We start from the raw sequence: 27,210 nt of genomic DNA, 5'->3' as shown, positions 1-27,210 counted from the left end.
GCCACACCATGTTGGTAACACAGGGGTGAGAATAAGACCTGATAGGTATTTTACCTTTTGCTTTTGCGCTCATTTAACAAGTATGGATCTATGAATGAAAGTGTATGCTAGCTATTTGTAATCAAAGTATAAACCTGGTAACATTGTAACCACAAGAGCTTAACTCATTAGTTAGATAAACCTTGTAACATTGTAAACACAAGAGCTTAACTCGTTAATTAAATAAACAAAGTAATTGATTAAGTGGTAACCTGACTCCTCCTGTTACTGTGCAAACCGAACACAAAACAAAGAACCCAGCTGCTTTTCAGCTGCTCTAAGCCTGGTCACCGGTGAACATACTGAGAGCCAGTGTTGAGTCATGCTGCCTCCATGGAGCAAGCTCTTGGGGCACCTGTCAGCCAACCCTGGCTGCCCGCTGAGAAGGGATTTTATCCTAGCAGTTGAAGTCTTGGGGGTAGGAGGCTCTCAGTGCAATGTTGGGGCACCCATCAGCCAACCCTGGCTGCCCGCTGCGAAGGAACTCTGCTCCAGCAGTAAAAGACTCGGGTGTTTAGGACCCTGGGGCACCCATCAGCCTGCCCGGGCTGCCCGCTGCGAAGGGACGGGACTCTGTCCTAGCAGTTGAAATCTCGGATGAAAACAAGGGCATAGTTGGTATCTCACCTGAGCATTGGCTAACAATACATCACATCATTGCTGAAGGTGCTACTCTAGAACTGTCTGATACTGGGATTGGCAGCACAGTTGCAAACAATATTTCTTCAACTGAAATGTCAGTGCAGAAAACGATTTTAAAGGCTCGTTCTTCTTCAAGTGATTAAAAAACTATATCCACTTACAAAGTCTTTGGGTGTTTCAGACAAAACCCAAATCCAAACTACCCTCATTTTGTAAAGTAAACCTCAGTTGAAGAGGTTTGAGAGAGAGAGAGAGAGATATTGCATTTTTGTATAGGTTGAGTAATCAGAATATTTGACTAACCCCAGGGCATTTGCCACTAAATGCATAGGTTCTCAGATTTTGCATCATGAAAGGGCATTTTTAAAAATACACAGGAAAAACTAATCTTTCACTTTCCTTATAAAAATAACCTATAATCTGGACAAACTTGGCACTAAATTATATTGCTGAATAGAAGAGAGAAGAATGAACCAAGGAATGTTCGCATTTATCTGGTGTCAGTGACAGAACATTAACAGTGGCACAGTGGAAAAAATCTTGTTTGAACACCTGCCCTCCTCACCTCAACTCCCCCAAAATTTCTTTTCAAGTATAATTGAGGATGTTCTTGTTTTTCCAACTCTAAGGTCACACAAAGTGTAATAGCCAGAGGGGTTCTATTTCACTGTTTCCAAAGGCTTATTCATACAACTTGCCCTGCTCATGTCAGACAAAACCTTCTGAAACAAACCAGTTTCTGATCCTTCAATACCAGATTTTTTTAGCACCATAATGAAAAAACCCTATCCCATTGAAGAGACTGATATTTACATTTCTTTCTTGAAAGGAAGTTGAACAGCTTAATCATGATCTTAAAAGAATAATATTTTTCCTGGAAAAGTGCAACCTAGAGCCAACAGGGAGTTTTCCAAAATGTGAAATTTGCTTACTGGAAAGCAGAATAACTGCAGATCTGTTTTCTTTATTGTTGTCTTCTGTGAAACTGGAGGCATTTTTGAAGTTAGGAAACTGGATGGAATAAGAAGTTTTCTCCTTTGTTGTTCTTGCTGTGTTATTCAAAGTATTTTTAGCTCCACAGTTTGTAAGTTGGCATCTGTTAACTGGTTATTTTTTTCCTTTTTCCTTATATACACCTTCCCCAAAATGTAACTTGCACTTTTAAAAGCTGGACAAAATGAAGCCTATGCCTTTCACTTTTCTTTAACAATGAAATGTTCTTTATTCAGAATCCTCTAGTCCAGAGTCATCAAAGCTAAGAAAGCTAGATTAAATCTTGATGTGCAAAGCAGACATACTGGCTTAAAGAAATTGCTGAGCTGTAGCTGAGCTGCATCTGCGATGGTCACTTGAAGCCAAATTATGTCCTCATGCTGGACTAGTCTCCAATGCAAGCTAGAGCAACCTCGGACCTCCTCTAATTTGCATTGGCCGCTCACATCTGCGAGGAGTTGCTCCAGCAGCAGATATCATAGCTATGAGGACACTCTCTCCATCCTCGCTGCATGGATGAGGCTACAGGAGTGACATAAAACCACTATCGTGGTGGTGTGACATCCAAAGATCCCTCCTACCCCAACACTTGAAGGCATTCTCAGAAAGCTGGCTTCATAGCTCCTTTGGGCAAGTAAAGTGGAACAAAGCAGCCCAAATGTTGATGAGGATGTATTCACTGACTCTGGTTTTTAAGCCAACCTCAAATATTGTGGGTGCAACTTTAGAGGCTGTTTTTGAAAATGTCTGCCTTAGCTTGGACAAACAGATCTACAGCTGAACTATTCTGTTATCCTATTGATATGGGAAGCAAGCACAGGTGAAAAACGTAGGATTCTTGTGGGTGGATCATGGGTCTCTTACCCAACATAAAGAGGTTGAACCTGTGTGTGTGTGGATGGGTGAGTGAATGGGTGGATGTGTGTGTGTATACACATTTATTTATTGAATTAATGTTCTACAGCCCATGCAAAAGAAGAGTGGCAGTGATGGGGGGAGGGAGGACAAGAAATTACATGCATCTACAGAGCTTTAAAAAAGCCTGTAGTAAAATATACATCGAAAATATTTAGCACTTAAGTAAGTTACTTTTCTTCTGAACTCAAAAAATAATTTTCTTTCCCTAGCTGAGTTCATTTGATGATTAACCACCATCCCCAATTTAATAAACTTGTATGAATTAGAAACAGGATTGGGGCATTTCTCAACTTGATCTTTCCACAAAGGTCAGTCCTGCATTACATAAATATTATCCTCAAAGCAAACTGCTCCAAGTCAAGTCTTCTTAAGTGCGGGTGAGATCATATTTTTCCATAATTCTTCCATAATTTACATGTTCAGGATACGGTATATTTTCCTCTATTGTGATATGACTATAGGCAAATAACTTTTTTTTAAACAGAACAAAACTATAAGATTCAAGTTACGTAAATCCCTTATTGCCCTGAAGCAGTATTTTTGTTTTTAGTTAGGCTTTATTACTAAAGCCACTGTGTTTTCTACTGAACTCGGTCTCCTCAGAGACCACAATAGGAAGAAGGAGATTAGAGAGGTTCTGAACAGGAGAGTAGCCAAATATGTTTGTGGTCATGAACTAGTGAAAACATCAGTATTTTTACTAGAAACAATGTTCTCCTTAGAATCTAAGGCAGGAAGAATAGGGTACAGTTTCGAAGTGCTGCATAACTTTTCGGTGTGCAGGTCCTGTGACTAAAAAAACAGCATCTCACAGCTTAGAAAATGTACGGATGAAGTTCCTTGATGTCTCTTCTTCCCTTCCGCCTCAGAGCACAAGATATCAAACACGTCAGATTTGAGGTTTATTTTGAAGATTATTTGCAAAGCAAAATAAGAATTGCAGCTTAAAGAGGACTGAGATTTAATTAGCGTGTTGTTCTACATAGTACTGGTGAATAGTAACAGGGAGAAAGCCATGCTGGTCTGTATACTGTCAAAACAATTACAAAAATTACTGGTGGTTTCATTTTCTGTTTGCAGTGCATATTTCAGGTTGACCTTTCTGATTAATTTCTGGCCCACCCACTGCCATGGTAGCTTTCCACAGCAATCTTCTTATAATTTTTTTTCTTATATTGTGTAAACAGATTTTTTTGTTCTTTTGTAGGTCTTCTAATGGTCTGCATTAGAAAGGTGAGTGGTTGTGGGTATTTCCTACACTGGTGATGTTCTCTGTGCCAAAGAAACTTAAAAAAGAATTTAAAGATGCTAAAATACACTCAAAAGTCAAATTTAAGCAGTTTATCAAATGTGAACATCTGAGTTTTTGAAAATCATAGAGGAATTTCCAGAAAGAATGTTCAGTCTTTCAAGCAAGTGTGGAAAACAACAGCTGTAGCGTAAGTCCGTCAGTGACATGGGCTTTGAAATACAAGCCTATTTCTCAAAAGTACAAATCCACTCTTAAGAGACCTCTGGAAGTTGTTGGCATATGAATAATGTGCATTGGCTTTGAAAGCAACACTGGAATATTTTTTTAAGGTCTACCATGGCCTCCTGCCATTCAATATGCAACATTTTTAATCTGCCTGTCAGAGTTTTATAAACATTAACTAGAAATGTTTATAGTTAAAATGATGGCCTCAGGCCAGGTGTATTATTAACTCCACATGTTGTCATTTAGTTAATTGTGTTTCTGTGACATTTTAAATAAAGTACCAGTCTGCACACTTTGTGAATTATATTCACAGACATCCCTGAAAGTATAATAAAGGGGCTGTAAAATTTTAAATAACCCTTTAGATTTAAATAAAAAAAATTTCTTCAGTGTAGGGCATGTTGACACTTACATTTATACTAGCAAAACTTATGTCACTCAGAGGTGTGAATACACACGCCCCAAGCAACATAAATTTTGCTGGCATAAATAGTGGTGTGCATAATGCTACTATCAGGAAAGCTTCTCCTGCTGATGTAGACAGAACTCTGCCGGTGAAAGTGCTGCGTCCTGTAGACAGATTCTTGACAGAACGCATTTGCAGTGTGGACGCTCCATAGTTTTGTTGACAGAAGGCCTTGTTTGTCAACAAAACTCTATAGTGTAGCTGCAGCCCCGAAGAGCCACAGCGCTCCATAAGTGACAATGAGGACTGGAATTAAAAAAAAGTCTTGACTCTAGTTTCACACCAGGGTAACTTCAGTGACCATACTCTTCAGTACACTGGCACAAGTGAGAGGAGAATAAGGCCCATAGGGTGTTACTTAAATGTATCAAATTCTAGCTTGAAATGTTCCAGCTGTATAGCGGCGATACATGAGTAAGAAAACCAATACAGATCCTACTCTGGCCTTCAGTTTTTATATTACACACAGGCGATAAAATAATATCAACTTATTTGAAACACACATCACAATGCTTGTCAATGTTGTTATTTTGTGAGGGTTTGTTTTTTTTTGGGAGAAAGTTGGTTAGGAGGAAACTGTTTTAAGAGTGGTGGGACAGGCAGTAAAAGAACACTACAATAGTAGATATGATTTATCTGTTTTGTTGTTCTGTCCAATACCTTTTAATATATCTTGACTGAGAAAGCTTCACCTTCATTTGTTATACTGAAGTTACATTCTCCACAGAACAAACCAGCAGTCATGTAGCCCTTTGAAGACTAACAAAATAATTTAATAGGTGATGAGCTTCCGTGAGACGGACCAACTTCTTCAGATCATTACCAAATAAATTATTTTGTTAGTCTTCAAAGGGCTACATGACTGCTGGTTTGTTTTGTTAGAATACAGACTAACATGGCTACCTCTGTTACTATTCTCCACAGAGACAGTTTTCTGTCTTTTGTTTAAAGTTAGAAACCCAACAACCATCTGCAATATTAAAATGTAACTACCCATATTTATTTCCCATTAAAGAGTGTTTAGTTTTCAAAGCACAAAAGATTATATTGGAAAACACTGCCCGCCTCCCACCATATCCATAAATCTAACTTGAAAAGTTCAACCTGAATAATTCCTGAATACTTTGTCTGAGATTTGTTGAACTCAGTCCAAGTCCTGGGATTCTTGAATGTCAACACATGGAAATATCTTTTCAGGGTATTAGACAGAGATGTTAGAACAAAAGTGCATTCTAGAGAGGGGCAGAAAATTGATTTCAGTTTATCAGGTCAGTCAGACCCTCTCCTTGTGTTTATGAGGTATCAGAAAGCTGGTACCGAATTTACCATTTCACATATTATTGCCTGTCCCCTGTCATGGGTAGCAAACCATTCTCACCTATTAAATGTCACCTAAAGGGGATCTCCCAGTGACTTTTCAGCTGGGGTGGAGGTGACACAGAGGACCACTGAGGAGTCACTATTTTGTGTCAGCATCTCTTGCCAGTTTTAACATACTCATACACCTCACACACTCTTGTCATAATGTGTCTCTAAAAGGTGTCCTATAGTACAGGACTATAGATAACTAATGATAATGAACTGGTGATTAATACAATTGGGAAATGTGCACGTTAAAAGTACATGAGGAATGATGGATCTTCGCAGAGTGTGTGACCAAAGGGGAAAAGAGGTTTTCTCCCAGACAGGAGGGAAGATAGCTATGTACTTAGTCCCAGAGGGGTAGTTGTGTTAGTTTCAACTTCAAAACAACAAGCAGTCCTGTGGCACCTTAAAGACCAAGAAATTTATTAGGCCAAGAGCTTTCATGGGGGGAAACCCACTTTATTGGCTATATACCTGTCCCCAGTGTAAATTAAGGAAGTTGTGACAAAGAAAAGCACATTTACGTGCAAAGTAAGCAAAGCCATCAGGCATGCACTGACTGAATAACCATCTCAGTAGTTGGAGACTGTGCCTACAGGAAATCTTCCTGCTTCTCGAAGGAGGGTCAGTGAACTTTGGGAAGATTTAAGCAGGGGGAAAAAAGCCATTTGGCATCCTTTGCTTGAGGGATTAAGGGAGTCAGAGCTCTTGAAATCACAGAACATTGGGTCCTTCAACCAAGAGGGTCAAGTCTTTGGGCACTGAGCAGAGACAGGAAACTTCCTGAAATTAAGTTTTTGACTTAGAAATGGATTTCTGTTTGCTTGTTGCCCCTTCTAGTTTGCATCACTTAAACAGAAGGCTCTTTTGTTTAATAAGCTTGTGTTATTTTTACGATAAACCAGTTCAGTAGTGGGATTCAAACAGGATGTTTGTCAAACCCTAGTTAAATTAACGAGCTGCTGTTCACTGTCTCTTTAAAGGAGCAGTGAATTTAACTCCTGTGAATGTTGCAGGAGAGGGCTGGACACAGCAGAGCAGTGCTGAAGAAATTTAGGTCTGGGGAGAGGTGTTGGGGGCCACCCTACAGAAAGGAGGTGGAAGCTCTGGTGTGACCTGCATGCTCTCTGTTGGTCACAGCACTACTGTATTAAAGCCATGCAGAGTTGGGGACAGGTGGTAACATAATCCCTGAGGTCCCCAAAGTGTCACAGTGGATGAGTGAATTGGGAAGGGATAGTAAGTGGCATTTGCACCAGCTTCTGCAACTCTAGTCTCCTGAACCCATCCCTTAATAGGTGCCTAACCCTTAGTGAGACCTTGACTTCACTTCAATGTCTTCTCCCTCCCCCACACTATGGTTCCACCACCCTAGCCTCTCCTCTCCAGTGCATTTCCACCATGAAAATGATAGTTGTGTAAATTGTGTACGGTTCATTTTGGCAGTAGTTAGGTTATCGGCCGAGCAATCTGGGCCTGGACAGTGCATGCATTCTAAACAGGGCTGTTAGCATTTTGAGCTTATTTCTAAGGGTAGGGCAACCATATCTCCCTGTCATATGGCAGGGAAGGGCGGACCCTCCCGGCTCCACCAAGCCCCAGGGAGCTGGGAAACAGGTGGCAGCCACCAGTGCTCCTCTCCTGCCCCAGAGACCCGGCCAAGCGGTATCTGCCATCTTCCCCCACCCCCAGAGCCCCAGCCAAGAGGAAGCAGCTGGCACCCTCGCCTCCCCCCCTACCCTACCCCTGCAAGCCCCAGGGAAGTGGCAGCCACCCTCCACCTGCCCCAGAACTCCAGGGAAGTGTCATGAATGTGGCAGCCAAGTGCTCTCCAGCCAGGAGCTGCTGGTGGAAAAGATGAATGGGCGAGTGGTGGGAGAGGGCCCAAATACAGGACAATTTGTCCCTTTTAAAAAATAAGTAGGGATGCCTTTTTGGCCTCCCAAATACGGGACCATCCCGCCCAACACGGGATGGATGGTCACGCTATCTAAGGACCTAAAGACAGACTGTAGGATGGCATGTGTTTCAATATACTTTCAAAAACACAAGCCACTGCTCTTGGGTTCAGGATCTTATGCCACATTTGCAGCTCTCTGGCTCTAGGGCCACACTGGGAGAAGTTAGAGCCTCTGGTATAAGTTAAAGGAGAACAGCCTTACAACTGTTTTAACCCACATCCAGCTGCTTGTGACCCAAAGGTCATTTTGGCCATCACCAAAGAGCTGGAAGAGCGGGGCACTCTGGCCAGTCCCATTAACTACACCTGCTAACCTGGGAGGTGAGGTGTAGAACTGGTGTTCCCGAGGGGATGCCCTTATACAGGGGTGCGATGGAAGCATCTCCCCCACGCATACCGTGCTGACAGGGCTAATGTGTGTCTGGGAAGTCAATTAACTCATCCAGTTGCACCTGAAGGAGGGTGTGTGTGGGCAGGGCCGGGGTGAGGCATAATAGAAGAGGGAGCCCAGAAGTACTGCAGGAAATTGGGGTGAGGGGAGCTTTACTATCACTCTCTGAGCACTGTAGAGTAGAAGCAGGAAGCCCAGGGAGGGAAGATGATTTGAAGACACAGTGGTAGTGTAAGACCTCAACACAAGAGCAGGAACTGGACCTGTGGGAAGGAACTGTGCTCATTACAAGAAGCCTGGGAAAGAGCAGGGGGAAAGGCCTGAGGAAAGGCTAGCAGTCGGAAGGACTCCAGGGAGCAGACCTTAGTTGTTGATCCTCGCATCCTTCTCTGGACTGGAAGCCAGCGCACACAGCCAGAGCTTGGGTTCCCCGACCAACCCTGGGAAAATGGTGGGAAAGCTCCCCTCACAGAAGGGAATAAGGATGATTTACAATCCCAATCTGAAGGATGTAAGGACTATCTGGTCAGGGTGGGGACCCAGTGACGTGGTCTCGGAATTATCTATCGGACTTTGTTACCCCAGAAAGGGGTGGGACTAAAATGAGACTTGGCTGGTGCTCTGAGTCACCTGACAAGGCGGTCTGCCACAGTATCATAGCAGCTGTTGCCAGAAGGAACTGGGGTGGAAATAGCTGCCACTCTATGCTCACTTGCAAAGAGATCTGTCCACACTGAGTACACCCTACTGCAGGGGGAAGTTCCTGGGTAGCCCATTAAGTGAGTACTATGGACACTTTCTGCTACAAGACTGTATGTGACACACATGTTGTCTCTTTCATAGCTCCTGCCCCATGTTACTTAGGTAGCATTTTTATTGTTAAATGAATCATTAAAATATGAACACATTTGTTGTGTGGAAGAAAAATAACATTTTCATCCATTAAACACCAGGCTGATATTCTAAGTTTCTCCTAGATCGTAATAAATAGCCTGCAGTTTTCGGCTGAAGTACTTCACTTGCATTCAAATAATCCTAACATCAGCTGCATAAAGCAGGTACAGCAATCATTAGTAGCCTCTTTTAACCCAGACGAAACTCAAGCAGGGAGGTTAAATCCCAAGCTTTCAAAAGTGACCCTATAATTTGGGGCATTTGACTTTCCTGGTGCCCAGCATTAGAACCTTTGGGCTTCGTTCTTTAGAGGTGCTGAACGTCAAGGCAACAGGAACTGTGAATACTCAGCACCTTGGAAAAATGGGGCAAGTCATAATCAAGTTAGGCACCCAAAATTAAGGGAAATGTTTGGAAATCTGGACCAAGCACTTCCCGAATCGTGTTGAACACCTTCGATTGCCGTGGACCTCCGAGGAGGTGCTTAGAACTTTGGGAGGTGAGGTTCCTAACTATCTAGTTACTACGATGTTATTGAACAGATCTCTTCCACCCAGGTCCCTTTTCTCCTGTAATGTTGTGGAGATCTCTCGTGGGGAGCGTACATGCTTTGTGCAGGGAATGGGCCTGTCCTATCTATTTTGACAGAAGTGATATCAAGGAAAGGCAAGTCCCAGTTACCTTGCAATCACAGCCAATGGGTTTTTTGCATTCCTCACATGTGTTGGAGTAAAGGCTTTCATAACACTTCACACAATAGGGGCTCTCCTCTCTCAGGATGTACTTCTTGCCAAACAGGGACTCCTTGCAGTAGTGACAGTCAAAGCGTTCAGTCATTTTGGGGGCTAGAATCCTGACCTGTCACAAAGAAGAAAACAAGCAGGTCCAGATTTGTGGCTTGTTATCTTTAACTGTAATAAAAGAAACAAGATGGTATATAGCCCCTTCAGAGCTTCTGCATTATTCCACATCTTTACTGAATGTAATACCAAGCAATTTCAACTCTTTTTCATTAGTTTATTAATTAAATCCTTATTTAAAGGGAAATTAGGAACACAAAGATGGCTGTCCTAGATCAGACCAGTTGTCATCTACTCCCATACCCTCCCTCTGACAGCAGCTAGTACTACATGCTTCGCAGGAAGGTGCATGCATCCTCATAATGGACAGCAACAAGCACTCTAATTATTTTCTATCCATATGCAGAATAAGTTTTGTTACGTGCCCCACAGCATGATGTGCACCAGCAATAAAAACCCATGCTGCTGGCTGTGGGTGCTTTGCCAGTCAGCTGGGTGGCACCTGAATCTCTCCGGAGTGACTGCCCAAGCACTCTGCTTACAGGGAACGCTGATGGACAGTAATGAGGTAAGCTCCCCCCAGGAAGTTTTCTTCTTCAGAGATGCTGACAAAGTTTGATTCAACAGAATGGTCTTGCTTGGTTAACAGGCTGGTTAACTGAGCTGTCTCACCCAGTGACAGAGAGGAGTATTTCTAGCTGTGAAGAGTTTTCAAGCTACTTTGTGGATCATACCATTCAGATTTGAGGTGAGCCTTTATGTAGGAGATGTGGCCAGTACCACTGCCAATGGTTCTGGGAATGCTGTGCAGACTGCATCCTGGGAATTCAGGTGTAGACCAGGCCTCAGTAAACTAATCAGACTCCTTCATGCTTTATGTAGTATTCCTACTTCCTGTGTGGTAACATGGATAGGCTGTAAGCTCTTTGTCTTTTTATCACCTAATACAATGAAGCCTCCAGGTGATACCATAATACAAACATATAACAATACTGTTGTTATTTACAACATTTAATATTGGTCTCGTCAGACTCCTAGTAATAAGCAAGCTCATCCCACCATAAAATCTCACTTCCCCAATGTTCCGAGTCATAAATAAAGATGCAAAAGAATACAGACATCCTCAGGCGACCTTTTCTTCATAGGCCTGGAAAAAAATGGTGTATACGTCAGCACGATACTTCAAGTATCTGAAAAGGTTGTTACAAGGAGGTTGTTATTCTCCTTCACCTCTGTGGACAGGACAAGCAGCAATAAGCTTAAATTGCACAAGGGAAGTTTGGGTTGGGCATTAGGAAGAACTTCCTGAAAACTGTCAGGGTGGTTAAGCATTGGAAAAAATTGCCTCAGGAGGTCGAGGGACCTTCATCATTGGAGGTTTTTAAGAGCAGCTTAGACAAACACCTGTCAGGGATGGGCTGGGTGGTGTTTGGTCCTGCTGTGAGTGCAGGGGACTGGACTTGATGTCCCCTCAGGGTTCCTTCCAGTTCTATGGTTCTGTGCTCAGAATGCTCGTATGTCCACATTCCACTGTACCAAGTAGGGCAGCGACTACATGACAATAATCAAACAATAATGTAATACATTAACTTTACAGTATTCTTCCTTTCTTTTTTCCCTTGAATGAGCTCATTAGAAGAGAAGTGGTTACTAAAATTTACGCTGCCACCCTGCGAAACATTAAAAAGAAAAACAATGATAAAAACAACTATAAAATGTAGGAGAAAAAATAATAGTGAGACACTCAAATCTCCCAGCTTTCTCTGTAATGTAATGAGATGTGGAATGAAGTCCAGGCTTTGCTGAAATCAATGAGAGCTTTGCCATTGGCTTCATAGGGGGTCAGGATTTTACCTGTCTTCTGTGCTCCTATGGGCATGAGGTTCTGCTAACCCCGTTTAGAAATTAGAGGTGGATGCTCACCTCCCACACATGACTCTTAAAAAAAATTCTATGTGCGTGTAGGATTTTTCAATCCTTCTATCTTCTTTCATTCATCTGGCAACTGCATTGACATAGTCCATGCAGACCTAGAGAATTTGGAAGGTATTTGTGTTATTGTTCTAAAGACTAAAGCATCCACATTTACTCAAAATTTTGTGTAAAGGGATTTCGAAGTTGCCCCGGCACTTCAAAGTATGGGCGGGTGAGCCATGGCTAGATGCGAGCCAGTACTTCATAGTTTAAAACTTCGAAGTTGCTGCGAGGGTGGGGGTGGGGGTGTTTGCTTAATGAAGTGCTGCGTATGCAGCGCAGCCCTTCATGAGTAAACTCCCAACACCCTACTTACCATCCTCCCTTCGGAGGAGGGTGGTAGTGTAGACAAGCCCACTATGGCTTATTTTGAAATAGGCTCTATTCCCTGTAGCTGTGTCTGCAGGTGCACTTAATTTCGAAACTACAGGCCCTCTTTTGGTAGAACGCAGGGGGCCTGTGTGTACAATGTGTTCTTTCGAAAGGAAATTAGAAAAATGTGGCTCAGAATCCAAAATCCAGACCCCAATCCTGTATGAGGAAGAGCGCCCCCTTTCGAAATTCTCCTTTGAAAGAAGGTACGTGTAGACACTCCACGGCTCGCTCTTTCGAAAGAGGAACCTGCCATGACGCTGGCCAGCTGGAGCGCAGAGACACCCCGGCTCGCAGCAGTGGGGCTCTTTGATCCCTGTGTCTGGCCACTCTTAAAGCTGCACAGACTCAGAAACGTGGCAGGAAGCTGAGAGCGTGCTAGCAGCACAGACACAAGCTGTTCTCAGCACGCCCTTGCAGGTACCCCTCAAAGCTGAAAAACAGGCCCCCACAGGGCCCACCCCCACCAGAGCCCTCACAGGGCTCCCAGGAACTGCAGGCTGAGAAAAAAAGCTCCCGCCTTGTCTCCCCTCGGACAGAGCCCGAACACCACGACCTCCTTGGACCACGCAAGGAGGAGCAGGTGTTTAGGGAGCTGGGGGTGAAGCGCCAGAATGCCGCGGCCTTTGCCCACCTCGCCCAGGGACTGATGACCTGAGGACACCCCAAGCGAACCCCAGACCAAGAATGGAGTAAAACCAAACAGCTCTGGCAGGGATACGCCCAGGCCTGGGATGAGTCTGGGCACACAGGGGCAGGTTCCTCCACCTGCCCTACGCCTGGGAGCTCTGCTGCATCCTGGGGCCCCGGAACAGCTCCCTGCCCCTGCCATCCTGGACACAGCTGTGGACCCGCCCAAGCCAGAAGCCCAGGAAGAGCCAGGACCAAGAAGCCAGAGACAGGGGCTGGACACCACCCTGGAGTGGTCCGGTGATGAGGGTGAGTTCATCATCCATGTGCCCTTGCGGTCGCCCAGGAGCTGGGCATCACAGGAGTTCATCAAGGGACCTTCTGGTGAGTCCACGGTGGAGTATGCACCCCAGCTAGCAGGGCAGGGGTCGATGCAACTCCAGTAGCCACACACAGACATAGTGGTCTAGGCCTGGATACATCTCACCCAGCCGTGGTCCCCAGTATGTCACGATGCCCACTGGTGACAGCCAGCACCCACTCCCATGGACAGCTCCATAGGCTGCACACACACGCGGTAAGAGGTAGGTGAGGCTGGACTGCACCCGGGGACAGTCCCTCATGGACAGGGAACCCCTATGCACTGATACCCCGTGGATGCCGTGCCCATGTTGTCACCCGGGGGGGTTGTTGTCCCCCAGAGGGGTGTTGTTCGCAGGGGCGGGGTTTGTTCCCACGGGCACAGCCCTGAGGTCCCTAATCAGGGACTGAAATGCCGTCCTTCTCTCCTTTCAGCTGAGCTATTTGAGGGCCAGCAGACTCCTAAGACCTCCATGGTCCTGGGGAGCACCCTGAAGGCAGCAGAGAGGGCCCAGGCACCTCCATCAGCCCCACCATGCCAAGCCTGCAGCCAGAGACCACAGCAGCATTTGGGAGAGAACAACACCAGCCTCCATCAGGCCAAGGTAGTGGAGTGACACCTCTGGCTGGAGAAGGCTGACCTGGCCTGAAGGAGGGTGGCCTAGGACCACTTACTATCCTGCCTGGAGGGCATACATGGGCTCTTCTGGCCTGCCTCCTGGCCCACCGTGCCGCATCCCCCTGCTGAGCCACCCGCCACCCCCTCTGCCGAGCCACCCGCTGAAGCCTCCCCAAGGCCTTACCTGCCAGTGATTCCTGCCCCATCCCAGCCCCACTGTGGACTCCGAACCCAGGGAGGGAGGGGATCGCGGGGCTGATGGGGCCCTTGGCCTCCAACCCCTGCCCCTGAGTGACCCTCCATGGTTCAAGTCCCTCCCCACCCCGCTCCTGGTTCAGGTCCCTCCCTGCCCACCCAATGTACATAGATTCCCCCCACCCCGCACCATTGTAAGTAGTTTTTGTTTGAAAGGTTTACTAGTTCAAGGTTTAAGAGCAAAGGTTTTATTCCCCAAAGATCCCCGTGTCCCGTGTTCTTGCTGTGGGTGGATGTGTGAGTGTGACGGTGTTGTGTATGGTGAGGGGTGGGTGTGTGGAGGAGTGGTGAGGGATGGCTATAGCTGGGGGTCAGTGGGGCCCAAGAGCGAAGCTCTCTCAGAAGGCCTCTCTGATGTGGACCCCCGTCCCATTTGGCCAGGTGACTGCCAGCAGCGGTCGACTAGTCTTACCCGGGGCTGGACTCAACAGCCCACTCCTGGATGAAGATGTCCCCCTTACCCTCCACAGGGTACAGCACATGCCCACCACCTGTGGGACGTTTCACACCCCAACCTCCAGGCATGACAAGAGGCACTACCACTGCCCCTTCAGGCACCCAAAGGCCCACTCCACAATGTTGTGGGCCTGGTTGAGGTGGGTGTTGAAGGTCTCCTGGGTGGGGTCGAGGTGGCCGATATAGGGCCAGATGAGCCAGAGCTGTAGCAGGTAAGCAGCGCCTGCCACTATGGCATGGTGGCATGGTGGTGTCCCTAACCTGGAGCTCCCACTGTGGGATGTAGGTCCTGGCCTCCATACGCTGGCACAGGCCAGAATTCTGGAATACCTGGGTGTCATGTATTAGCCCTGTTCAGCCCATGTACACATCCATGAACCTGCAGGGCCTGGAGGACCACTGAGTAGTCACCCTTGCAGTTGATAGAGTGGCCGGCACTGTGTGCTGGGGCATGGATGGGAATGTGCATCCCATCCAGGGCGTCAAAGCAGTCCAGGAACCGGAGTGCTGCGAATCCCCAACGGCAAGGTCCAGGTCCCCAAAGTGGATGTCTCCGTGGAGAAGTATTGCGTTTATTGCATAGACAACCTGCATGGGATGGAGGACATGCACTCTCATGAGGGCATGGTAGGGAGTTCCCAGCCCCTGCACCCCACCACCACCTCCCAGCCCCCTGCTGCCGTGGGTCACCCTACCCAGGAGCCCCCTCCCCTCTCCCTGTGGCGGGAGTGTGACCCAGGCCTGGCTTACCTCCATGAGAGGAGCTTCACTGGTGGCCTTGCCCACCCCAAACCGACACCCTGCAGAGCGGTAGCTGTCCAGGTTGCCAGTTTCCAAACAGCGACTGTGACGTGGTTCTCGAAGGGAAGAGTGGGCTACATGGTGTGTCCTCGTGCCTCAGTGCAGGTGCCAGCCAGTGGCAGATCTCCTGGAAGGTGTCCCTGCTCATGTGGAAGTTCCGCAGCCATGGGACATCGTCCCATTGCCCCTGGACCAGCTGCTCTCACCAGTCCCAGCTGCTGGGGTGGCTGTACAGGTACCAGGGCACCTGGGGATGGAATCCAGGCTTGGGGGGCTCCGCATCCCTGGGGAGGCCACTCGGTCTCCAGAGGAGGAGGGAAGCGGCCGCAACGACAGTGAACAGGAGCTGTAGCACAGTGTCCAGGATGATGGCATTCAAAGCCCGTAGCAGGTGCTCATCCTCTACGCTACTGCATGCCAGACTCTGCTAGGCTTTGGGTAGTTCTGCAGGCCTTGGCTCGTGCAGGGCAGGGGTGCTTGGGAGGGGCTCTTTAAGGAAGTGGCTAGCTGCAGGCCCCGGAAGGACTTGGCAGCTATGCGACCCTGCTCATGGCATCTCCAGCTCTGTTCTTGTGAAAGAGCGCACATAGTCGTGTGGATTCTCTCCTTTGAAAGTACAGAGTAGTCTTTCGAAAAAGGCGGCTTGAACCTTTGATCCGCTCAGGGTGTGTAGTTGTGTGCTTTCAAAAGGCTAGATTTCAACTGGCGTCACTTGCTTTTTAGCCTTTCGAAAGAGAGCTCCCATGTAGACACAGTGTGTCTAAACAGCCCCTATTTTGAAATCGCTTTGAAATGATGCTGTTCCTCATGCAATGAAGTTTACCAATTTTGAAATAAGCCACCCGCCAATGATTTTGAAATGGTGTCTGCGTTGTGTAGACACTAGGATAGTTATTTTGAAACAATGGCTGTTATTTCCAAATAACTTTGCTGTGTAAACCTACCCTGAACATTGTGAACATTTGCCAGAAGCGTTAGTGGAAAAGAAGCTGTAAAGGGTAGATGGAAATCCGTCTGAATTGAGCAATATGGAACTATTATGGAACATATTGAAAAGTTTTATTGAAATGAATGCTTGAAACAAAGTTTAAGTGAGGTTACACCAAAAGGCCAGGTGAATTATGGGGTCAAGATGAATTAAGGGGAAAACGAGAACGTGCAACACACATTAAAAACAATAAGCATAACCTGCCTTGTCCCAGATGAAGGTGGGTGGGTATTAAAAACTCAGTCAATAAATATCCTGGGGGGTGCCACCCATAAAGAGAAAAGAGCCGTAGTCTTTAGCAAAGTTCATAAGCTTATGGGTGGACAAAAATTAGGCTGGTTCTATTACACTGATGGATGGAGAGGAGGTAAGACTGCCCATCTTTAAGCACCTATTGGAATTCTCAATTGTCTTTGTCTCCATTGTTCCTTTACGGCGAGTGATTCTCAGGAAGAAGAATTGACTGTCCTTTTGTAACATTTTGTGAACCAAATGGAGCTATGTTGATTGGCACCAGCTGAGGAGCTGGACGGCCATGTTTTCTGGGTTTTGCCATGGCATCCCATTGCTTGTTTAAAAACCCTCTTTTGTAAGGCTTCCTATAGCACCCAAGTGGCTCTCAGAAGGGTTCATCTTCAGTATGAGGATACAAAAATGGCTAAAATCTAAGGTACATGTCAGGGTGCATATCTTAAGTTAAAGATTTCCATTCTCTGCACAGGCTGCCGCATATTGTCTCAGAGATGGCTCTGTGTATTTGCATTTAATAATTTTGTGGTATTTTGCCAATTAGCTGTCCCTATTTCTAGCATGTGATAATGTCACTTTCAAGCAATTCTTCTCTTTCCTGACATTCAGTGCTTTAAAGTTTTACAGATTTACTCTGCTCTACAGAGCTCATGAAGACAGCAGTAGATCTGAAATACTGAGGGATAGCTTGTGTCTAGCCCAGCGTGGAGACAGGGCATTAGGGGTTTCTCCTGTTTTCTGCTTCTGGGCAAGGGCTAGGTACTGTCCTGGATTTTGCATGCACAAACCCCCCTTAATAAGTAAGGACCAAGGATAGCCCCAGTAATGACACTAGCCTCCCAAATGGACTGATGTAGGGGGCAATGATCTGTGCTGCACTCTGTAAAAAGGTGTATTCCACAAACAGTGTGTCAGGGTGGCTGCTCATGTACTTTTCCTCTGCAAAGGTGGACAATTCCCTGCCCTGGCTAACAAGGATGGGCGGGGGGGAGAAGAATAACTTTTCAAGGATACTTTGACATTAGCTTGTGGTCTGAGTATCAACAACCCCATGCCAAGCATAGAGCCACCCCTTATTTTTGCAAGTTGCTGAAACTGAAACTCTTGGAGTAGACTGAGCAGAAGTAGGTTCACTCAGTAGGTCCATGGATCTCCTTGCCAGAGGATGTTGTGAGACCAGGATTTTAAGAGCTCAACAATGAACAAGACAAATTCATGGAGGTTAGGTCCATTAATGGCTATTAGCTAGGATAGGTAGGAATGATGTCCCTTGTCTCTGCTGGTCAGAGGCTGGAAAATGGGTGACAGAAGGATCACTCAATGACTGCTTATTCTGTTCCCTCCCTCCGGGCATCTGGCATTGGCCACTGTTGGAAGACAGCTAGATGTCTTTGGTCTCAACCCGTATGGCCACGTTCTTATGGTCTTTCGTTTTTTTCCTGTTCAACTGCACTTCCCATTCTGGGGGAATCATGATTTCAACAATCTCTTCCATTTGGCATCCTGTGTATCCTGCATTATGGCAGCTGTATTAGCTCTGTTAACAGGTGCTTCTCCGTGCTCTTTGTGTGAACTTTGCTGCTAACTTTCTTTCTCAATTAGCTGGCTGTCAACCTCTTCTTTCTTTTTCTCTTCATTTCTTTAGAAGGGGTAGGGAGGAAAGCCTCCTAATACCATGCTACAGTGACATTATTGTACATGAGACCTAAGGGCTTAATAAAGAAAATCAGAATTGTGTCCTTAAGAAACCCAAGCATTTTAAAACATGCTGTTGCTCTCTTACGGAACATGCCCTACCTAATACCCCTGGACTGTATTCAAACTGGGATCTTGACCAGTAAGTGATGACAGAAAATAGCAAATCTTTTAATTGTAGATTTGTTCCTGGCTACATGAATGCATGCGGGTGTGTTTCCAGGAATGGAACAAAGAGTTTGGAGCATGCAAAAAGCATTCCTAAGACCTCCCAGAAACCAGGGAAAAGAGAGGCTTCACATTTCTACTCTTTACACACTCATCAATCGCTCTACGAGCACAATTGGTTCCCAACTTTCTGTTCGGAGGTGAAAACTCATAAGAGGGACACTAAATTCCCATTAAAATACACGTTAAGGTCTCTGATTGGTTCCTAATGCTCCTAACTGGGCGAAGGAGTGGCAGCACATGGTGCTGCTTTTGAAAGACAGGTGAACCTTGGGTGCAGGTAGGGGTTGGGGAGGGTTAAAGGCTGGGGGCTGTTTGGGGCCATGAGCAGGAGGGAGGGTTAAAACCTGGTGGTGGATCTGGTGGAGGAGGTGGTGGCTCATTCCAGGCTGCATCACCAGTACCTGTGGGGGGAGCGGCGGGCCGGGGGGTTCAGGACCAGGCTGTTGTGGGTGTTGGGAACGGGCCAGTCCGGGAGGGAGGGTGCGCGGGGAGCTGTGGGCTGAGGGAGCATTGGGATGAGACTGGGCCAGGTGGGATGCAGGGGTGCATGGGGAGTTGCTGCAGGGGGAGTGTTGGGAGCTGGCCAGGCCGGGGCTGTGTATCTCCTCCCTCTGTCAGCCAGGGACCCCACAGCTGTAGCTGAGTCAGCCGCTGGACTGGGGGTCTTCCCTCTCCCCAGCCAGGGACCCCAGGGTTGGCTCATATAAGCAGGAGAAGTTCACTCATTTAGTGAACAGAGGTAGGTATGTGTGTCCCTCATTTTAGCGAGTATTCATAAGTAAAGTACTCGTTAAATGAGGGCTGAGTGTACATTTAAAAAAATAGTAAAGAAACTTCATTCAGAAATCCCTTTCAGGCCTTGCTGCTATATATGCATGAACTAAAAGATTACACACCCAATTTGATTTTAACAAGCCCTCATCTTTGAAAGGTAACAAGTAATTCTATTTCAGAGCCTGAATTAATTCTTTCCAGCCATTCGGCTCCCTCTTACAATCCCCAATGCATTTTTTCACCCGTTGCGTGGCTTTCCAATTTCTGATCTCAGTTGTTTAAGACAACCTGTATTAGCATGTATAACCATCAGCAAAGCATACCTGCTATCCAGGTTCATATCTTGATTGCACAGCCCCTATCATGAACTGGAAAGTCTATGTAATAGTACTCTTTAAAAATGCACTTAACTTGTTTCTTATGTGGGAATGTTTGTTGCACCCAGATGAGGTAACGGTACTAGTAGGGGCAGGTAGACACTCTAGCAATTCTGGATTGTTTGGCATCCACCGAGCATCATCCACAACTTAGTTTTAGAGTCATTCCAACTGTTGTAAAGTAAGTGCAGGTGACAGTGTAAGTACAGATGGTACAGTAGACATGAGCCATTCAACCCCATATCCAGAACACACTCAGGTTATTTGTACTATGTATTAGTGTATCTGTTAGTACACAGATGCCCAATTACTATTATAAACTATTCTACAGAGAGGGAAAAATGCAAATTAACATTGACATAAGAATCAAAAGTTCTTATTTTCCTTACAGGAGTACTTAAATATTCTGCTTCAAAGGAAATCTCCAGTGTTTCCTGAGCAAACCTTTTCTGTATACACTCTCACACGTTTCTGAATACTTTTGATATTCTACTTTTCTCTGTGGCTGTCTGTGTACCTCTGATCTGTTTCCTGGAGGTTATCATTATCCTACTCTGGCCTAGCCTCGTTTGGGATAAAACAGTGTCACACAATATTAAACATTAAAATTGCACAATTAAAATTAATTAAAATTAATCAGGCAAAAATGTACATAAGGTGCCAGTTCCTTTGGACTGACTGAGCTGTGCCTTCTTTACACTCTCAACCCATTGTCTGAAGCTACCCAGGATCAGTTTATTCCCTGTCATAATAAAGCAGTTTCATGCATGCGCCAACCCTGAGCTTGTGACAAGCCTCTAGGAGTGGGGGGGTCTGGGAATCCACAGCTAATGTTAAGGCAGCTTTACACCTCCTTTGCTGGGAAGACTAAGAAAGGGCCTCTTGCTAAATGGTCCCAGTTGAACTTTAGAGCCTACCACCATCTATCTGGCATAGGTATTCACATCAGTGTGAGGTGGAGCTAGCACGCTGTCCTTCAGATATGATAGTGGTTTGCACCCACTTTGCACAGGAGGAAATGACTACAGAAGGTTCAGACTAGTGGAGAATTGGGCCAGATGGACAAACTCATGTGAGCGTGGGTTTTGGAAGTAGACCTTAATTTTTTTGCTCTGAAATGAAAGCTTGGCTTTACAGAATGCAACAACATTTGTCCTGAGATCTCGCAATTGCAAGGGCTGCAACTGGTACCAAATGACTGGAAGACGGCCAATATAACGCCAATATTTAAAAAAGGCTCTAGAGGAGACCCTGGCAATTATAGAACGATAAGTTTAACATCAGTACCAGGCAAATTAGTAGAAACACTAGTAAAGAATAAAATTGCAAGGCACGTAGAAGAGCACGAATTGTTGGGCAAAAGTCAGCATGGTTTCTGCAGAGGGAAGTCGTGTCTAACTAATCTATTAGAATTCTTTGAAGGGCTTAATAAAAATGCGGACAAGGGGCACCCAGTGGACATAATATACCTAGATTTCCAGAAAGCCTTTGACACGGTCCCACACCAAAGGCTTTTATGTAAATTAGGCGGTCATGGGATAGGAGGAAAGATCCTTTCATGGATCGGGAATTGGTTAAAAGACAGAAAACAAAGGGTTGGAATAAATGGTAAATTTTCACAATGGAGGAGGGTAACTAGTGGTGTTCCCCAGGGGTCAGTCCTGGGACCGATCCTGTTCAACTTGTTCATCAATGATCTAGAAAATGAGGTAAGCAGTGAGGTGGCAAAGTTTGCAGATGACACCAAGTTGTTCAGGACAGTCAAAACCAAAAGGGATTGTGAAGAACTACAAAAAGATATCAGCAAACTGAGTGATTGGGCAGCAAAATGGCAAATGAAATTTAATGTGGGTAAGTGTAAGGTAATGCATGCTGGAAAAAATAACCCAAATTACACGTACTACATGATGGGGTCAAATTTAGCTACGACAGATCAGGAAAGGGATCTTGGAGTTATAGTGGATAGTTCTCTGAAGACATCCACGCAGTGCGCAGCGGCAGTTAGTAAGGCAAATAGGATGTTAGGAATTATTAAAAAAGGGATCGATAATAAGACAAAAGATATCATACTTCCCCTATATAAAACTATGGTACGCCCACATCTTGAGTACTGCGTGCAGATGTGGTCTCCTCACCTCAAAAAAGATATATTGGCATTAGAAAAGGTTCAGAAAAGGGCGACTAAGATGATTAGGGGCTTGGAACGGGTCCCATATGGGGAGAGGCTAGAGAGACTGGGACTTTTCAGTTTGGAAAAGAGGCGATTGAGGGGCGATATGATAGAGGTATATAAAATCATGAATGGTGTGGAGAAAGTGAATATAGAAAAATTATTTACCTTTTCCCATAATACAAGAACTAGGGGACACCAAATGAAATTGATGGGTAGTAGGTTCAAAACTAATAAAAGGAAATTTTTCTTCACACAGCACACAGTCAACCTGTAGAACTCCTTGCCCGAGGAGGCTGTGAAGGCCAGGACTCTATTAGGGTTTAAAAAAGAGCTTGATATATTTTTGCAGGTTAGGTCCATAAATGGCTATTAGCCAGGGATAAAGTATGGTGCCCTAGCCTTCAGAACAAGGGCAGGAGATGGATGGCAGGAGATAAATCACTTGATCATTGTCTTCTGTTCTCCTTCTCTGGGGCACCTGGCATTGGCCACCGTCGGCAGACGGGATGCTGGGCTGGATGGACCTTTGGTCTGACCCAGTATGGCCATTCTTATGTTCTTATGTTCTTTTGTCACAACTCTGATTTTCTCCAGTTCCTGATTTACAAACCTAGTGGATATTTGTGTAAGGATACTATCATGTAAATTGCTGCAAGCCCTTTAAAATCTTCCTGATGTAAACTGTTCCAGTTGCAATGCCTGTGCTTGTGTGTCTGACTCTGTGGGTGGGGAAAAAGGTGCATATATGTCTCACAAAGGAGGAACCTGGATTCACTGAGCTCTCTGAAAAATCATAATACACTAAATAGGAAGCTGGAAAGCCAGAGAGTACAGGCCCTGCCTTTGTCCAGTATCCTTGATAGATTCCTAGCTGCAAACTCTTTCATCATAGCTAGCCTAGGTGTTTTGTTGCCAGGGTTGGAAAATACATTCAGTGCTTCCCACTCAGTTACCCAACAGGTGGAAGCAAAGAGAAAAAAATTAAGTAGAATTGTTGAGCAACCCCTTTATACCTGCACCCCGAAAGGGGGACTTGGATCATCCTAATACTGACATCTAAGGCAGCTGCCCTGCCTACCTGCTCCCTCTCCAGGTCAGGAACTGTGCTTTGGCATATCTCTGCATGTGCTGTTAGCATCTAAATAGCAAGCAGTGACAATTGACTAATGAATACATAGCAGTGGTGGGACTGAGCTCGTGTATGGTGGCATGAAGACGGCAAGTTCTCTGGTGACCACGTAATTTCTGCAGAATATAAATCTTTGCTTAAAAAAATAAAATCCAGCCCTGAGATTGCTAAATCACCCAAGCCCAAAGTGACCTTGAACAACTTGAAGCTTCAGCAGCAGCTGAATCATCTGAGGAGCCCTATTCATCTCACTGAAGTGTTAATTCTTAATCTAATGGTAACAGTATAAATATTTTCAGAGGGGTAGCTGTGTTAGTCTGCAGCTTCTCCAGTAACAAGCAGTCCTGCAGCACCTTAGAGACTAACAAACCTATTAGGTCATGAGCTTTCGTCCCTCATGACCTAATAAATTTGTTAGTCTCTGAAGTGCTACAGGACTGCTTGTTAAATAGAAATATTAACACTGCTGGATATTTCAGTGCTAATAATTTTAGGAAAAACATCCAGATGTTGTAAAAAGTCAACTTTTTCTTCACTATGGCACCTGCTCAATAGCATTTTTTTCAATCATTTATAATTTTATTAATATCCAGCTAATTGTTTTTTTTCAAACTTGGTCACAGCTATGCAGAAATCTAAGACGAACTCGGCCAACAAGCCAGCTTTCCAAGCCCACCCTTTTTTCAGTTACATGCCCATGAAGGGGAAATGGGTGATAATTTCTTTACAGAGAGAAAAATTCATGTAGTGTGGAAGGAAGGTTTGCCAGTGGGCATTTCAAATCCCAATGGCTGAATCAATTTTTCTTAAAATTTCACCACGCAAAAAGTCATAATTTGGCTGAGGAAAATAAAGATGTTAGCCAGAAAGGAGAGAGCTTCTTTAAGGTATAAACAAATGAAAATAAGGGATCATAATAGAAATTTAATTGCAATATTAATTACAAATCCCCTATCAATTGGATTCAGTAGGCTACTAAATGATCCTCATTCTTCTTTTGATATGCCTATGCCAACTCCAGCTGAAATTGATGGATACTGTATATGCATATCCAAAGGAAGAATTTCTCACGCTGTCATTACTTCATCCAAATTTGAAAGCTATAACTTACTCTTTGCAATCAATCCTCTTAATCGTCACACCTCTAGATAGCAGTTGTTAAATAAACAAAATGACATATCTTGTATATATTTTTATTATTGGTTTCCCTCTTAGTATTTGTGATTGGGGTTCTGTATGAGTGTCCCATAAACAATATAGCGAAACCTAAATATTACCTCTGGGTGGGGGGAGGAGATTTAGAAAAGTAATTAAAGCAGAAGAATGAAAGGTGGGATTTGCTGAAACTCTTCCCTCTGTTACACATACAGAAAAATCCATGGCAATCCACCTCTGTGATTGCAGTTTTACACACACATACACACATTTTATACATATACATGGCAAAAGGGGAAAAAAATTAAAACTACTTATTGCTTTTCATTCCAATTAAATTTCTCCAAATAAAAAAAGCACACCCTCTTCCTACATACATTTTGTCCTCCGGTGAGTGATAGCAAACAGGCAAGGCTACCTTTCTTGTATGTGCTACAGCGAAAAATTAATCAGCTCTTTTGTTGGGCCAGAAAATATTCCTGGAGGCATTTTTTTAAACAAAACAACAAAACCTGAGCTCCTGCTTGTCATGACCTCGCCAGCGGATCAGGCATACACATAATAGCGTAGCACAATGAAATGGCTCAGTGCCTCATCACCTTACTCAAGATATCCCTTGCAAAGAGACATAGAGTAAGATCCGCTTTTATGAAAAACGAAAACAAAAACAAAGAAACCTTCTTTCTATCTTCTTCGCAGCCCTGGCTGTGTTTTTCGGAGAGATTAGGGATCCCCCCTCCTCCTATCTCTATCCAATACAAAACACTATTTTGGATTAAACATCTCTCACTCTACACCCTTGTTATCAGTAACTCCTAAAATATAGTCAGTGGTGTTATGGGGATTGGGATGAGGATGGGGAAAAGGATATCTACTTACAGAGCAGTAGCTGACAGTCAGTGTTTCTCCCTGGACCAGGGACAGGGAGTCATATCCATTAACATGTATGCAAGGACAGCACAAGGCCCTACTTGTGAAGTAGAGCTAGCCAGGATTTCTACAGCCTGTGGAGAAGGGCAGCTCTCCTGATTTCTGCTCTCGCAGCCAGTGTTGTGTGGAAACAGGCTGCTGCCTTCACAGCCTAGTGAAACCCCTCAGTATCATTTTACCATATAAGGAGACAAAAGCCTTAGAAACACACGTTCTTTTAGGCTCTGTGCAGCTGGCATTCAACACATTTTCTTGAGGATGTAGATTTTTTTTCTCCCCCTTCCTAACCGCACTGTCTTTGTTGGCCTTCTTCCTAAAATGGCTCCTCCCCCAACTCCACAGCCACTTTTGCTTATTTAACCCTGTGGTGTTTGTTAGCAACAGAGCTTAGTGAAAGTCCAGTGATTTCTGCTTGCAGAAGTGAGGCTAAGAGCAATTCATGCACAAGCCCTTTGCCCATTTGTCTCTTCACCTTGCTGGGAGAGTGGAGAACTGGGTAAGAATTAAATTTCAAGAGGTGTAGCCTTGTTGGTCTGTAGTCTCACAAATAATAAGCAGTCTTGTGGCACCTTCGAAATTAACACATTTCTTAGGACATGAGCTTTTGTGGGTGAAACCCACTTCAGATGAAAACCCACTTTTTCATCTGATGAAGTGGGTTTTGCCCACAAAAGCTCATGACCTGAGAAATTGGTTAGTCTTTAAGGTGCCTTAGGACGGCTTGTTATGTGGGTGAGAATTAGTATGAGAATCTGTTTGTATTGGTTTCTGCCAGTGGTTTCACTCTCCTATAAAACAATGGTTTGATTTATGTTGTCTCCCTTGCTATGTTACTTGAGGGATAAGATCCTGGTTAGTTTTCTGAGCATCATGTGTATATTGGTGCATCTGTCCATATATTCATAGTCCTCCCTGCTGTTCCACCCCGTTAGTTACGGGTGGGAAGGACATCAAGCAACTGATATTCAAAATACTCTTTACTCAAAATACTGTTTATGTAGTTTGTCTCAATGCATACTTTGGACCACGCAGAGAACGCATATGTTAAATAAAGGGTGGGCATATGTGAAATAAAGGGGGAACCATTACTTCCAGCATAACTAGGAAATAATTTTTCCACCGTCAAGTCTAGTTTCATATTTCAGCTCTTCTAACAGAAACACATTAACTTAAAAATAGTGTGTGTGTGTGTTGGGGGGGAGGCTCAGAAATCTCCTGAGGAGAGAAGAATTTGGTTCCAAAGACGATCACACTCTGTCCATGGGGGCGGTTCAAGGTGCTAATATTTCAGTAACAAGGGATGCAATCCAGGAAGGGTAAATTGCTTAACTTAAAGAAAAATTGCCAGATAAATATAAACCCCATAAACCTTCTGCTGGGAAGTAATGTTGGTGGTGCTGGTGCCCTATGGATTGCACGTAGGTCGGTAGGCAAACCTGAATAGCACTGTCGTATATGGCTACGTCTACACGTGAACGCTACATCGAAATAGCTTATTTCGATGTAGTGACATCGAAATAGGCTATTTCGATGAATAACGTCTACATGTCCTCCAGGGCTGGCAACGTCGACGTTCAACATCAACATTGCGCAGCACCACGTCGAAATAGGCGCTGCGAGGGAACGTCTACACGCCACAGTAGCACACATCGAAATAAGGGTGCCAGGCACAGCTGCAGACAGGGTCACAGGGCGGACTCAACAGCAAGCCGCTCCCTTAAAGGGCCCCTCCCAGACACAGTTGCACTAAACAACACAAGATCCACAGAGCCGACAACTGGTTGCAGACCCTGTGCATGCAGCATGGATCCCCAGCTGCAGCAGCAGCAGCCAGAAGCCCTGGGCTAAGGGCTGCTGCACACGGTGACCATAGAGCCCCGCAGGGGCTGGAGAGAGAGTATCTCTCAACCCCTCAGCTGATGGCCGCCATGGAGGACACCGCAATTTCGATGTTGCGGGATGCGCAACGACTACACGGTCCCTACTTCGACGTTGAACGTCGAAGTAGGGCGCTATTCCTATCCCCTCATGGGGTTAGCGGCTTCGACGTCTCGCCGCTTAACGTCGATGTTAACATCGAAATAGCGCCCAACACGT

General features: G+C 45.1%; 1 protein-coding gene across 1 annotated transcript in view; it reads right to left on the bottom strand.

The window, feature by feature from the left end:
* The window catches only part of FHL2 (four and a half LIM domains 2), a 71,856-nt gene that overhangs the window by 14,148 nt on the left and 30,498 nt on the right, over positions 1-27,210 (bottom strand). Inside the window, exon 2 of the mRNA XM_074991238.1 lies at positions 9,827-10,003. Within this exon, the coding sequence (XP_074847339.1) occupies positions 9,827-9,982 (156 nt within the window). The 5' untranslated portion in view covers positions 9,983-10,003. The remainder of the gene's footprint in view (positions 1-9,826; positions 10,004-27,210) is intronic.

Source organism: Carettochelys insculpta, chromosome 1, assembly GCF_033958435.1.
Source record: "Carettochelys insculpta isolate YL-2023 chromosome 1, ASM3395843v1, whole genome shotgun sequence".
NCBI lineage: Eukaryota > Metazoa > Chordata > Testudines > Carettochelyidae > Carettochelys > Carettochelys insculpta.
This window is presented reverse-complemented; position numbering and strand designations above follow the sequence as displayed.